General features: G+C 41.3%; 1 protein-coding gene and 1 pseudogene across 1 annotated transcript; one reads left to right on the top strand and one right to left on the bottom strand.

Moving 5' to 3' along the window:
- The first annotated feature begins 648 nt into the window (after positions 1-648).
- On the top strand, positions 649-1961 carry LOC104453739 (annotated as a pseudogene).
- A 9014-nt stretch (positions 1962-10975) lies between these two features.
- LOC104453747 (disease resistance protein RUN1) lies at positions 10976-13176 on the bottom strand. The gene is made up of 3 exons (XM_039317153.1): positions 12553-13176; positions 11076-12168; positions 10976-11005 (listed from the first exon to the last, which is right to left on the bottom strand). The coding sequence occupies exons 1-3, from the start codon at positions 12732-12734 to the stop codon at positions 10976-10978; spliced, it is 1305 nt and encodes a 434-aa protein (XP_039173087.1). The 5' UTR covers positions 12735-13176.
- Between the last annotated feature and the right edge of the window lie 797 nt (positions 13177-13973).

Genomic DNA, 13973 nt, shown 5'->3' with positions numbered 1-13973 from the left:
GGTGCATATCTCATGTGTATTGGGTTGCTTAATTGGCGTTCAAGCTATTTACAGTCAGAATTATGCACTCTTTCAACGTCATGTTAGTCAATGACTGTATCCTCTTCTACCATTTTCTGTTGCAGGATATATTTCTAGCATTTTCAGCAGATCGAAGCTTAGTTTTGGCTCTCCACCGTCCCCTCAGACACTCAATTATGCAGTGCTTCCCTTCTGCAGTATTCTCTAGGAAATCATCACAACCCGGAAATGCTGAAAGATGTGCTTGAAAGTTGAGAATCCTTTTCTGAAGGTTGATGGGGCTTTAACTCTATGCGGAGAGCCCTTGATTATCTTGGATGAGGAGGGATAGTTGATAAATCAGTCATCATAGTTTCTTGCATGTCCTCTATAAAATGTAACTCGAGAGAATATGCTACCCTGAAGTATGATGTCTCTGAAGATGGTTGAGCATTTCTGATTTTCTTCTAATTTCTGTACATATTAGTAGTTGGTTATATTGTACAAAGTTTTCATAAAAGTACGTGAAGTACTCAGTTGAAATGGAGAACAGAGGGGGTGTTCTGATGCGCCGACATGAATTGGGAAGATTACTTGGGCAAGGGACATTTACCTAGGTTCATTATGCGAGGAAATATCAGCACGGGCATGAGCACTGCTGTAAAGATGATCAACAGAGAGAAGTTTTTGAAAGTTGGAATGAATGATCAGATTAAACGAGAGATTTTGGTCATGACACTTATTAGGCACCCGCATCCAGATGTGGTGGAGCTTTACGAAGTCATGGCCACCAAGACCAAGATTTACTTTGTCATGCAATATGCTAAAGGTGGTGAAGGAGGACGCCGCACAGAGATACTTTCAACAGCTGATTGCTGCGGTTGATTATTGTCACAGCCGGGGTGTTTGTCACCGTCACTTGAAACCAAAGACTCTGCTCTTAGATGAGAATGGGAACTTGAAGGTTTCCGACTTTGGGTTGAGTGCCCTTGCTAAATCAAAGCGTCTAGATGGGTTGCTCCACACAACTTGCAGGACCCCTACTTATGTTGCTCCAGAAGTGATCAATCGAAGGGGTTATGATGGATCCAAAGCTGATATTTGGTCATGTGGCGTGATCTTGTTTGTTCTATTAGCCGGTTACTTTCCCTTTCATGACTCTAATCTCATGGAGATGTGCCGAAAGATTGGAAAAGGAGAATTCAAATTTCCAAAACTGGTTTGCCCCAAATATGTGTCGACTCCTTTTGAAGATCTTAGATCCGAACCCAAACACAAGAATTTCAATGACCAAGATTATGGAGAGTTCTTGGTTCCGGAAAGGTGTAGACTCCAAAACTATATGTATCGTAAGAGAAGTGAAAGAATCGCCGTCTCTTAATGTGGATGCATATTCAGCCCTGACGAGGGTGAAAGGGAAAGTAACTTGAATGCCCTGTCAAAGCAGGAACCTTCAAGGCTTAGCAACTTGAATGCTTTTGATATCATATCATATCCTGCAAGATTTGACTTGTCTGGATTGTTTGAGGGAGTGGATCAAAGAAAGGAAGTTTGGTTCACGGTGAATAAACCTGTTTCTACTATAATCTCTAAGCTGAAGATATGGCCAAGCGCCTGAGGCTGAAGGTAAAGAACAAGGATGGCGGACTAATGAAATTCAAAGGCACCAAGGTTGGAAGACAGGGTGTCCTCAGTTTCGATGCAGAAATCTTTGAGATTACTCCGGCTTTTCATTTGGTGGAGATGAAGAAGCCAAGTGGGGACACAATGGAGTATCATAAGGTATTGAAGGAGGAAATAAGACCAGCTCTCTCAAGGGCATTGTCTGGACCTGGCAAGGAGAGCAATCACCGCCACCGCCACCCCCACCACCTCCATTGCCAAACCAGCAGCTTGTGGAACAAGAAGAATCACATCCTTTTTATGATTCGACTTTGCCAATCACTTCGTCATTGGATTGACAATGAGTACTCTCCAACTTTGTGGTCTTTATACCTTTGTTCTTCGATACTGTTGCTATTGTTCAAGTGGTCGGAATTACATAAATGGTGTACTTAGTGAGACTCAATGAAGTTGACTCTATTGTATTGTGTTGCATCTTATTGTGCTTCGATTGTCAACAATTTGGTGTTTTGTGTCCTGAGATTGTGTTGGTCATGTGACAGTTTGATTTTTTGCTTCTAATTTCAATTAAATGAATCGGGCTTTTCATCGACGTGTCCATAGCACTATTCTCCGAGTTGATCACTCGCGAGGAAACTAGACTAGTTGGGGGAAGTTATTAAAGAATTTTGATGCACTAGACTCGAGAATTCGACCAGAAATCGACGGCTCGATGGTGTTAGTCTGCAAGAGTCATTGCGACACGGTCAAAAATTTATGAGGGATCGGAAATAGGTCGATGCAATTGAAATATGTAATTAGGCATGGGTGATTCCATTTAATTATAAAATTTATTGACAATTGACACTAAACCGATTTTTCTGTCGTTTTGGTATCCTGTGCTCGTAATTGAAATCTTGAGATTCGCGCAAAAATCGAGGGTCGCTAATGGATCGAAGATGCACATTGTGGTTCGAAAATAATCGGCCACAGGTTATTTGCACCAAAATTCCCAAAAACTACCCGATAATTTAGGCCGCGCTGAAACCACGTTTGATTGAATTTAACTGTGAAATTTACTCAAATTTTAGAAAATTGAAAACTCTAGTGTCACAATTCATCCCAGGGACATTATTGCATCTTCTCAAAATTTATTGATGATGGGAATTGTTCATGAAATGTGCAAGAACAACAAACTAAAAGAGCAAGAGAATTGTCACATTTTAAGTAGGATTTTAAGGCCTCTAATGTGAAGCAACTTAAGAGGTATTATAAGTTGTTACTAAGGGACTTGACCCTATTAACTTAAGTGTTAATTTGGCAAATAGAAAATGGGGAAAAGTCTCAACAAGAAAGGAAAATTCGTAAGAAGGCATGCCCCCATGAATTTCACCTCAATTTTCATGCCATTTGTGTGGAATAATGATGCATAAAGTAGAGGGACCACTTGATAGGGATAGGAATTCAATTTCCATGGGAAAAAGCTACGAGAACCAACTTCAAATTCGGATTCAGCAGTCTACATGGATTCCAACCTTTTCTTTCATATCTTTTAGAAGAGACAACGTTGGAAACTTTGTGGGGCCTATGATGGTGATAGGTGGCCAAAATTTCCATGGAAAAATAGGCCAAAAGTTGAAGGAAATTTCAGTGAAACTTTCAAGCATTTTCCTCTCTCCTTCCCATCCTTTACCCACGCATGAACGCCTGCTGTATTTTACAATGGCAACTTCCACTTCTTCTTTTTTCTTTTTCTTCCTCTTATTTTATTCTTCTCCCTTGTCTCTTTCAATGTACAAGCTGTTGCTTTCTCTTCCCTTCAACGTGCTACTCTTGTTTCTGCTCCCTCTTGAACGACAAACCGGAGACTAAGCAACAAAACAGAGCAAGGCGTGAACGTGACGTTACCAAAAATTCTTGGACCCGCATAAACATCGACCGCCTACCACCATGGTTTTTATATATAGGTCGGATAGTTCGAGTGCGGAAAAAACCCCATCACCCGCACAAGAACCACACAACCGACCAAAATCCATATTTAGTTCTCTCTACCGAAAAATTTATAAATCCGTGTGTTGCTGTTACTGTCACACCACAGCATATTCCTCTGCGGTTTCGGCTCAACACCATCATCGAGAGGCTCAAGGCTGGTCTCTGTGTTGCTGTCCAACCACCAACAAGAGCTGCCGTTAGCTATGAATAGGTAAGTTATCTACTAAACCTATATTAGAAGAAGGGTACATATACATGCAGTCTAATCACCCTTCTTACCCTTTCTCATCACTTGCACTTTCTTGCACATTAGTGGCATTCAATCATACAATATCACATTAATATCACTTAGCAATTGAATACTTCAGTGCGCATACAGATAGGGATGCATATGTCAGATCATTGACCGTGGCCAATTTTTAAGAGATAATAGTCATCCGGTATAACCAGGCTTTGCCTCACACCGTTGAGCGCGGCAACATTTATATCTAGAAGGCATTCCAATTAAGGAGCATCGGCCCAACATCCGTTGACTTGGGGCATTCTCGAATGAGCATCGTCCGGCCCCAAAGGCACGTGACGGAATCATGTCGTGAATGCATATGATTGATGTCACATTTCAATAATCAATTATGCATAGCATCCACAGCATCAACTGAGCAATTTCATAGCAAGAATTCTTCGAAACAAGCATATACTTTTATTCATCCAAATTGACGGAAAACTGCCCAATAACACTCTCCCAATTTTGAAGTCAGAAACTCAATCATATAATCTCGAAAAATTCTCAAATTCGGACATGTGCTAGAAAACATATAAAAAAACATTTTTCATGAAGACACCGAGATCCAGATCCCTCTGGATTCGGCCCAGAAATTCTTTCTATCCAGCACAAAAATCAGGTCCAGTTCCAGAGAGTCTAACTCATTGAAATCAGTTTGGTTTTGGGTTGAAATATTATCCATTTGATTTGAAATTCGATTATGTTATATTATAAGTTGTGAGGAACAACTTTCATGAAGGAACCGATTGGAAATTCGACCTCTAAAGGTAGGTAACAACCCTTGGAATCATGGTAGGTTACGGGTTACAGAACTGTCTGAAATACTGTTCCGATGATGACGTCATTAAAATCGTCATATTTTCAATTTCTAAAAATTCTGAGAGAAATATATGTTATTATTTAGGATGTCCAAAACATTTCTTCAGAAGGAAATTTCTTCAAAATCGCATCACAAAGTTATCCACAAAATCAGCAAAACAGTCATGTCCTGAAAACTGTTTTAGAAAACAGCCACTGTTCTATTCCGACTCTTCCTCCACGACATTTGTTTTGCTCTATAAACCCTATCTAAACTTTTATATAGCAATTATAACATCCCTAAGTAATATTCATCTACATATAACTTCATCTACATGGTTCCTCTACATAAAAATCCCTAAAGAATGTACTCAGCCCCTAATCTAAGTTTATGAGACAACTTACCTATTCACAGCTAACAGCAGCTCTTGTTGGTGGTTGGACAGCAACATAGAGACCAGTCTTGAGCCTCTCGGTGATGGTGATGAGCCGAGACCACAGAGGAATGTGCTGTGGTGTGACGGCAACAGCAACACACGGATTTATAAATTTTTCGGTAGAGAGAACTAAATATGGATTTTGGTCTGTTGTGTGGTTCTTGTGCAGGTGAGGGGGTTTTTTCCTCACTCGAACTATCCGACCTATATATAAAAACCATGGTGGTAGGCGGTTGATGTTTATGTGGGTCCAAGAATTTTTGGTAACGTCACGTTCATGCCTTGCTCTGTTTTGTTTCTTAGTCTCCGGTTTGTTGTTCAAGAGAAAGCAAAAACGAGAGTAGCACGTTGAAGGGAAGAGAAAGCAATAGCTTGTACGTTGAAAGAGACAAGGGAGAAGAATAAAATAAGAGGAAGAAAGGAAAAAAAAAATGGAAGTTGCCATTGTAAAATACAGCAGACGTTCATGCGTGGGTAAAGGATGGGAAGGAGAGAGGAAAATGCTTGAAAGTTTCACTGAAATTTCCTTCAGCTTTTGGCCTATTTTTCCATGGAAATTTTGACCACCTATCACCATCATAGGCCCCACAAAGTTTCCAACGTTGTCTCTTCTAAAAGATATGAAAGAAAAGGTTGGAATTCATGTAAACCGCTGAATCCGAATTTGAAGTTGGTTCTCGTAGTTTTTCCATGGAAATTGAATTCCTATCCCTATCAAGTGGTCCTCTACTTTATGCATCATTATTCCACACAAATGGCATGAAAATTGAGGTGAAATTCATGGGGGCATGCCTTCTTACGAATTTTCCTTTCTTGTTGAGACTTTTCCCCCTTTCCTATTTGCCAAACTAACATTTAAGTTAATAGGGTCAAATCCCTTAGTAACAACTTATAATACCTCTTAAGTTGCTTCACATTAAAAGCCTTAAAAATCCTACTTAAAATGTGACAATTCTCTTGCTCTTTTAGTTTGTTGTTCTTGCACATTTCATGAACAATTCTCATCATCAATAAATTTTGAGAAGATGCAACAATGTCCCTGGGATGAATTGTGACACACTAGAGTTTTTCAATTTTCTGAAATCGGAGTAAATTTCACAGTTAAATTCAGTCGAACGTGATTTCAACGCGGCCTAAACTATCGGGTAATTTTTGGAAATTTTCGGTGCAAATAACTTGTGGCCGATTATTTTCGAACCATAATGTGCATCTTCGATCCATTAGCGACCCTTGATTTTTGCATGAATCTCAAGATTTTAATTACGAGCACACGGATACCAAAACGACAGAAAAATCGGTTTAGTGTCGATTGTCAATAAATTTTGTAATTAAATAGAATCACCCATGCCTAATTACATATTTCAATTGCATGGACCTATTTCTGATCCCTTATAGATTTTCGACTGTGTCGCAATGACTCTTGTAGACTAACACGATTGAGTCGTCGATTTCTGGTCGAATTCTCAAATCTATTGCATCAAAATTCTTTAATAACTTCCCCAACTAGTCTAGTTTCCTCGCGAGTGATCGCTTCGGAGAATAGCGCTATACCCATGTCGATGAAAAGCCCAATTCATTTAATTGAAAACAGAAGCAGAAAATTAGACTGTCACAGGTCATGGGCAATGGGTACTCAATTCTCCCCCCCCCCAAAAAAAAAAAAAAAAACCAAAAAGTGGGTCTATACGTCTCCTGAAAAAGCAGCATTCTAGACAGTCTCTAATGAAAAGATTCTCGTGTATCTGATACCATGTCTCATGCTAACATAAATCACTACTCAGATCATGCTTCTCCACTTTTATATATGGTAACAAGGAGTTCACATGATGAGTGTATCACCAGTGAACTTTCTCCTCTGTATGTGACGGATTCCCCTTTGTCTTATGTCGCGAGTTCTATCACCTACCCGCTGAGCTAATGTAAGGTCAGGTTAATCCATATTAGGACCATGGTGTGTCAGTGTGCCACCATTTATCGAAAATTCTAATTTGACTTTCAATATGCCATGCATTTCATTTCAAATCAACTAGGACCAGAGTCCAATTCGGTCTCTCCAAAGCATTCGTATGATGTTCTGATTCATTCAGCTGCTTGATAATTCGATACAGGTTTGTCTCCAGTTTTGCGGAGTTCCCCTTCGGAATACTAATCAACTGCTTGATAATCGGGTACATGTTTTTCCCCTGTTTTACGGAGTTCCCCTTTGGAATCCCAATCTTTGTATTTTTCCCTGTTTCTGTCCCTGGAAGTGGAAATCACTTTTTTATTAGCTTACTGCTTGTCATTAGTACTGGGAGTAGCATGCACCTTTCAAGCTCTTCCGGCTAAATTGTGTTTTTGCTTTTCTAAGTCCCTCTTTCCAACAGCGTATGTAGCTTCTGCTATTCTTGACAATTCGGCTTGACATTAGCTCATCAACTTATTGTGATCTTTTTGGTGTGGATGCTGTATGTCATCTGATAATCCGATTTTGTTCCACAGTTCTGCTTTTCAATTCGAGTCTCCTATTGCAAGCAATGAAACTGCAAGGGAAGCTTCACTTCTTGAGCTTTGTCGTCGCCAATCCATTCTGAGGTCCGCTGATGTTGCCAAATGTATCTCAATCCTATTGCTCAGTTATAAGCTCTGTCCGGCTCACATACCACAAACTATATCTATTCTCTATGCTAAAAAATGAGGATTTTGCAGTTGTTTTTGAATGGCAGATGCTTGTCTAACATCTGATTAAAATGCTATTTCGCTTTGCCTGTCAGAGCAACTTATTGTGAAATCATGAGCACATCGCTGGAAATTCATAGAATTCTTCAGCCATACCGAGATGATTGATCGGTACCTGAAATCTTGTCTCATTTCACTGCGACTGCATATATTCAAGACAGCAGTACATGCTTAAAGAGTTATCACCAAGTGGTGGTGACTTCTATGCTTGTTTTGGGATGGGACATGCTGGTTTGATCTCTTCATTCAGGGCCATAATCTTTCATTCATGCAGCTTTGGCAAAAAGAGAAACGAGTGACCTCCATGGGCATTTGCTTGGGACCACTGCATGCCACTTGCTAGTTGCTGCCATTTTAATGTATGCAACCACCGTCACGGTGATCGCCTGTTGATTGCAGCTCATGTGACCATCGTCACGATCATCTCTCTCTCTCTCTCTCTCTCTCTTTCTCTCTCTCTCTCTCTCTCTCTCTGTGACAATGGGGACAGTTCACTAAACATAATCAATTGCAGTCTGGAAGAAACTTGTAAGTTCTCCAGTTACGAATCTCATTTTGTACGTTGGACTTCTAAACAATATCTTCTCTTGCGTACTTAATATTCCTAGTAACTAGCAAGAATGGGCAGCATTCGTGTGTGCTTATTGCTGTCGCACAATTTTTCTCGTTGGAAAATCTCTACGTCCAAATGGGTTCAACACCAACCATTCTGAGACATTTAGGAAATATTCCAGTCTCCCACGCTATCTTCACCCAATACTTCCCCTGTTCCTAAAGTTTCCTTGGACTTGGATTTTTGAGGGACAATCATTAACCTTGTCGAAGGAAATACGCCCTGTGTTTTCCGAGAATAGATGATGGGTGGGCTTGGCTCGAATTCAGCTGATGCTCTTATAAATCCTAATTTCTCGCATAGATGATGGCAGCACCCAGAAAGTTCGAGAAATCAAGAATAATCCTTTGCTAAAGTCAGAAAAGAAGTTTGAGGGAAGGGCTTGAATCTCTGTAACTGCGCAATACTCAATTACAAGTTCTGATAGCTTCTTCAAGTGCGATAGGTCTATCAATGTACGCATTGACGGGCAATGTCCAATGCACAAGGATTATAAGCTTGAGGGAATCCTTGGGAGGTGCTGCAGACATTCACTAGAGAGTTCAAGTCTCTTGGGACGAGAAAGCTGTGCAATATTTGGTGATAAGGTGGTCATTATCAAAGAGGACAACTCTAAAGACTCCAGTGTGGTTAACCCATCAATCCACCAGGGGATATCATCTTCCATTTCAGGTTCAAGAGATTGGGAAGTTCCCCATTCAGTCTTGTGGCATCTTTATCGACTTGCAGTTTCTCAAAGACGAAGTGTTCAAGGCTTACGAGGGATCCAATTGACTCAGGAAGCTGCGCAATCCCAGCTCCTTGTGGAGAATGCCTCGATAGCGAAGTTAAGTGACCAAGTGAAGGGCTTATAGTCGGTGAGGAACAATGGCAGGCACTGAGAATTCATAGATTTTTAAATCCTTGTGATGGGTCATGGGGATGTGTTTTGAGTGACAATAGGAAGCTTAATAGAAGATTACCACCCAAGCATAAAAGGCATGCTACCAACCAAGTATAAAGATGGCGATATATGAAACTTACCACTAAAGTTTAAAGGAACACCATCAACCGAGGAAAAAGGATTTATGGGTTCACCACCAAATGAATTTTGATAAACAACTAAAATAAGAAATTCACTTTCGGAAAATTTCACGTATATTCAAATGCAAGTATGGTATGCGCACAAATGAGATTACTCCTCCTCTTATAGAGAGAATCTGCTAAACAAAAGAAAACAACTCTTACTATCCTAGAAACCGAAAGGGCTTTTCGAGGATTCACATAATTGAGATTTTTGAAACTGACATCATAATCTTATAAAACTAGGACTAAATGCATCGTGACTTCACTTGATGCATAGCAATTTATTCTTGACTTTCTGAATTCATCCGTTGGTTTGCACAGCTGAACAGCCACCTCGAAAGATCGACAAACGGTAGTGGAAAACGACCGGAACAGCCTCGGTCGCTAGATAGTCGATTAGCAGCCTCGGAGTCGACAACAAACTTGTAAATCGATATGTTGGTAGTCGATTGACACTCATGAGATCAACAACTAATCTATCGAATCGACTTCCCAAAGAAATCGGCATCTTCAACTTAGAACCCATCGAATCAACCTGTAGCGGAAATTGCCATTTGCTTGCGAGGGTAAATTGGCATTTGCTTCCAGGAGTGACTTGGCCTTCGCTAGCTGGAGTAAGATTTGGCCTGTTCTAATTGACGAAACATCCTCCGGGCGTGAAATTTGTTCCATAGAACTTGATGCTCCCGTATCACCTTGACGTGCGGGCATTTCCTCTATCGATGTCTCATGAATCAAGAGTTCCAAAGATTCCATATCACAAAGTTGCTTTGGGAGGTGGCGGAGTTTCTTGCAGAAATTTAAGTTTAATAAAACCAAGTGTCGTAACTGACCGATAGACCCATCAATTTCTTCCAAGATACTGCATTTCTCTAGGATCAATCTCTCTAACTTCACATTAGCAGACAAGTCAGGAGTTTTCTTCAAGTGTTTGCAACCAGTCAGATTCAGCACTTTCAAATTCTTCGCCATCTGTAACAAAGAGGTCATACAAAGATAAGTTTTTAGAGCTCATGGAAATGCACGACAACGAATAACATACAGTCCCAAGCATATAACATACCTTTATGCGACTCCAACCATCCCAACTCTCCTTCAGTTTACTCCGCGACAGATCAAGAAATGTTAGATTTATCAACGAAAATTCAGTAAAATCGAACTTCAAAGGGTAATTGTGCCAAGAGAGCCATCGCAGCTTCGGCAGGAGACCTGACCTCCTCCCAGGAATAAGAGCCTGAGCAGCCTCGGATGGCATATTGTGCCAGTAAAGCCTACATTGCGCACGAAAGTCTCCAATGACGGGTTCGTGCAAGTTTAGACTGTCAACATGGAGGAACGTAAGACCCGGTAATCTATAGAAGTCTCCGTACGTAAAATGGTATTGCTTCCGATGGTCGAACTTGAGACAAATAGCTTCGACTTTTCCTTTTATCTGTACAAAATGGAAACGAGATGGAAGCACGTGAATTATTGGTTTATGAATTTTAACGGTTTTAACTGCTATCATATCATAGAGGTTATGCGTTAGTGCAGGAGACAAGGCATATAAGTGGTACCGGCACTTTACCTCGCGTGTCTTTAGCAATTCAAATGCTTCCTTGTGATCCCACACCCTCCTCTGGTTTGTATCTCGCCTTTTACATTCCTGACGAGTGATTTCCCTTGCGAGGTCTCTCAGATGATCATGCATCCCCAGCTTTTTATCTTTTTCAATCTTTATCAAAGACAAGTGCTGCAGAAATTCTATGGTTTCTCTCGGGGAATACTTATCCTCATCCCACGCATGAATCACAGTATCGACATCCCCTCCAATAAATAGACAACCTATGTCGAGGAAGATATGTTTTTGCCAATCATCCAAGGCGTCATAACTTACTTTCAGCTTGCTCTGAACTTCACGAGGGGCCCTTTTGAATGCCTCCAGCTTGTCATCCCACCTTTCTTTATTGGTGTGTGATAAAAGTGAACCTATAACCTCAAGCGCAAGAGGCAGGCCTCCAGCAATGTCCACTGCCTTTTTGGAGAGGGTGACATACTCATCCAACGGACTCTCTCTTCTGAAAGCATGTCTACTAAACAGTTGCATAGATTGGTCCAAATTCATACAAGTAAGATCATGAGTATAATCCACTTCGTGATAATTGAGAAGGTCGCTGTTTCTAGTTGTAATTATAAGTTTGCTTCCTTCACCAAACCAGTCACGCTTGCCCATAAGTGCATTCAGTTGAATCTCACTGTCAACATCGTCGAGAAGAAGAAGAACCTTTTTACTTCTTAACCTTTCTTCGATCATCTTACTCCCTTCACTGCTATTTTCGATGATGGGCGAATTCTGTTTGAGAACCCCTGAGAGGAGCTGATTCTGCACCCACTCGACACCATAGAGCTCCGAAGTTTCTCGAATGTTGGAGAGGAAACAGCAATTCTCAAAATCAGGCGAGAGTTGATTGTAGATTAATTTGGCAAGAGTTGTCTTTCCAACACCACCCATTCCGTAGATTCCAACAATCCGTGTTTCCTGTATCTGAGTGCCCATCCTTTGCATAATTTCACCCACATGATGGTCCATTCCAACCAAGCAGTCAGATACTACCAAGTAAGGTTTCTTCAATGCAACGAGAACGTCCTGGACTACCTGCTTCGCGAACTCACCTTCGCCCCTGATATTTAAAATTGTCAAAAGCACAAGGAATTAGAAAAATGTGCTGAACCGTATGCTGCGACAGACAAAAGCAGAATACCTTAACCATCCGTCTGCGATTTCAAGTCCTCAATTCAATTATAATTGACTTTACCTGTCCTGTGTCGGTGGAATGACCCGCTAGAAGTCGGATGATTTTGATTGAAATGCAAAAGGCAAGCATGAGTAGAACTTATTAAGAACCATCTCCAATTTATTTAGACTCTATGCACACTGCCAATTTTTCTATCGGGTCTGAACTTCAACAGAAGCAAATACAGTTCCATATTAAGTAACACAAATCCAGCATAGAACTCAACTAGAGATGAATGCAAATTCTAAATGGAATGTTGGAATGGGTCACCTGTTGCGCATGCTCTGCAGGTCGTAGCCCCTTATGTTTCCGGCCTCTTCGAGAGCCCCCTTCCACTCTCGAATAGTCTCGTCACTGTATCGCTTCTTGGTTTCATGCAAAGACAAGGCCTCCACATAGACACCGGTCCGCAGTCGGACCTCCAAAGGCATCACATCATAGAAAATAGGCATGATGATCTGCCCCCGAGTCTTCTTGCACTTCACTATGTGGGCCAACTCCTCGAGACACCATCTACTAGAGGCATAGCCTTTCGAGAAGATGGGTATGGAAATCTTCGACTGGCGGATTGCTTTAAGGAGCTCCGGGCCAACCTCTTGCCCACATGGGAGATCTTTATCGTCTCTGTACGTACGGATCCCCGCATCCACTAGGCTTGTGTAGAGGAAATTGGTGATGCCCGCTCAGGTATCCGTTCCTCTAAAACTCAAGAACACCTCATAATCATATCCCGAGGAAGAAATCGCCGTCCTCTTCTTATCCAGTGCTGTATCAGTATCAAGAGCGGGCCCACCTGCCGCTGTTCCATTATGGACAGCTGCCTCTTTATCGGCCCTGTCTTCGCTAGCCAAGCGACCTGCACTTCTCTTCCAGAAATCATTGAACAGAAGAGCGGCGAAGAGGATGGCGGATACCGTCACCCCGCAGGCGAACCACAAGTACTCGCGCATTATTCGTCGCGATATAGAGTAAGTAAAAACTGATAATCTTGCGTACTCAAGAAGAAAGAAGTTTATGTAATCTCTCTATCGGGTCGTTCCGGTTTCGGAAGTTGGCAGCGGCAGCCAGACACAGACGAGACACAAGCATTCGGGGCAGGCGGAGGCGGCACTTAACCCGGTCATTCGCTTGCAAGTTGCAGCGAGACTCTAAGCTGGTGAGGTCCACTGTACCTTCCATGTAAAGTCGCGTTGACTCGCAAAGCCAAACCAAAGTCGCGTTGGCTTGTCGCTTCTTAAGGTTCCCAAATCTCCGTGCGTAAAGTCAGGTCCATCGGCAATTTTTCCAATATGATGTCCACATTCTTTTTCTTTTTCTTTTTTTTGGGTCAAAAAATGATGGCCACGTTTGGAGAGTCTTTTTTTAGTGGTATTTTAGGTGGGTTAATACTAGGGGTATGCAAAAGAACCGGGATTCGCTCGGACTGCTTGGAACCGATGGTTATTGAGGGAACCAGTCCGGTTCTCGGTTTCAATTTATGAGAATCGGTGGGTATCAGTCCGGTTTCCGATTCCATGGGCGAATCCGCCATTCGGACCGGACCGATTATATTATAATAATATATTAATTTTTAATATTGAAATAAAATTTTAAATTACTAATTAGCAAACCTAAATTTTAGGGCTCTATCTCCTCTCATGGTTTCCATGTTTTTATAAGAATTTAGTATAGTGTGTAAGTTGCTTTTCAAC

The sequence above is a fragment of the Eucalyptus grandis genome, chromosome 1 (assembly GCF_016545825.1).
Source record: "Eucalyptus grandis isolate ANBG69807.140 chromosome 1, ASM1654582v1, whole genome shotgun sequence".
Lineage (NCBI taxonomy): Eukaryota > Viridiplantae > Streptophyta > Magnoliopsida > Myrtales > Myrtaceae > Eucalyptus > Eucalyptus grandis.
The sequence above is the reverse complement of the archived record's forward strand: the minus strand, read 5'-3'. Positions and strand labels throughout refer to the sequence as shown.

Bases quoted from the DNA above. Each gene is read 5' to 3' on its own strand.
- LOC104453747 (XM_039317153.1), bottom strand. From the start codon at position 12,734: ATGCCTATTTTCTATGATGTGATGCCTTTGGAGGTCCGACTGCGGACC. The intron at 12,169-12,552 runs GTGACCCATTCC...TTTAAATATCAG, and splicing joins CTGCAGAGCATGCGCAACAG to GGGCGAAGGTGAGTTCGCGA. The intron at 11,006-11,075 runs GTAAAGTGCCGG...ATATGATAGCAG, and splicing joins AATTGCTAAAGACACGCGAG to TTAAAACCGTTAAAATTCAT.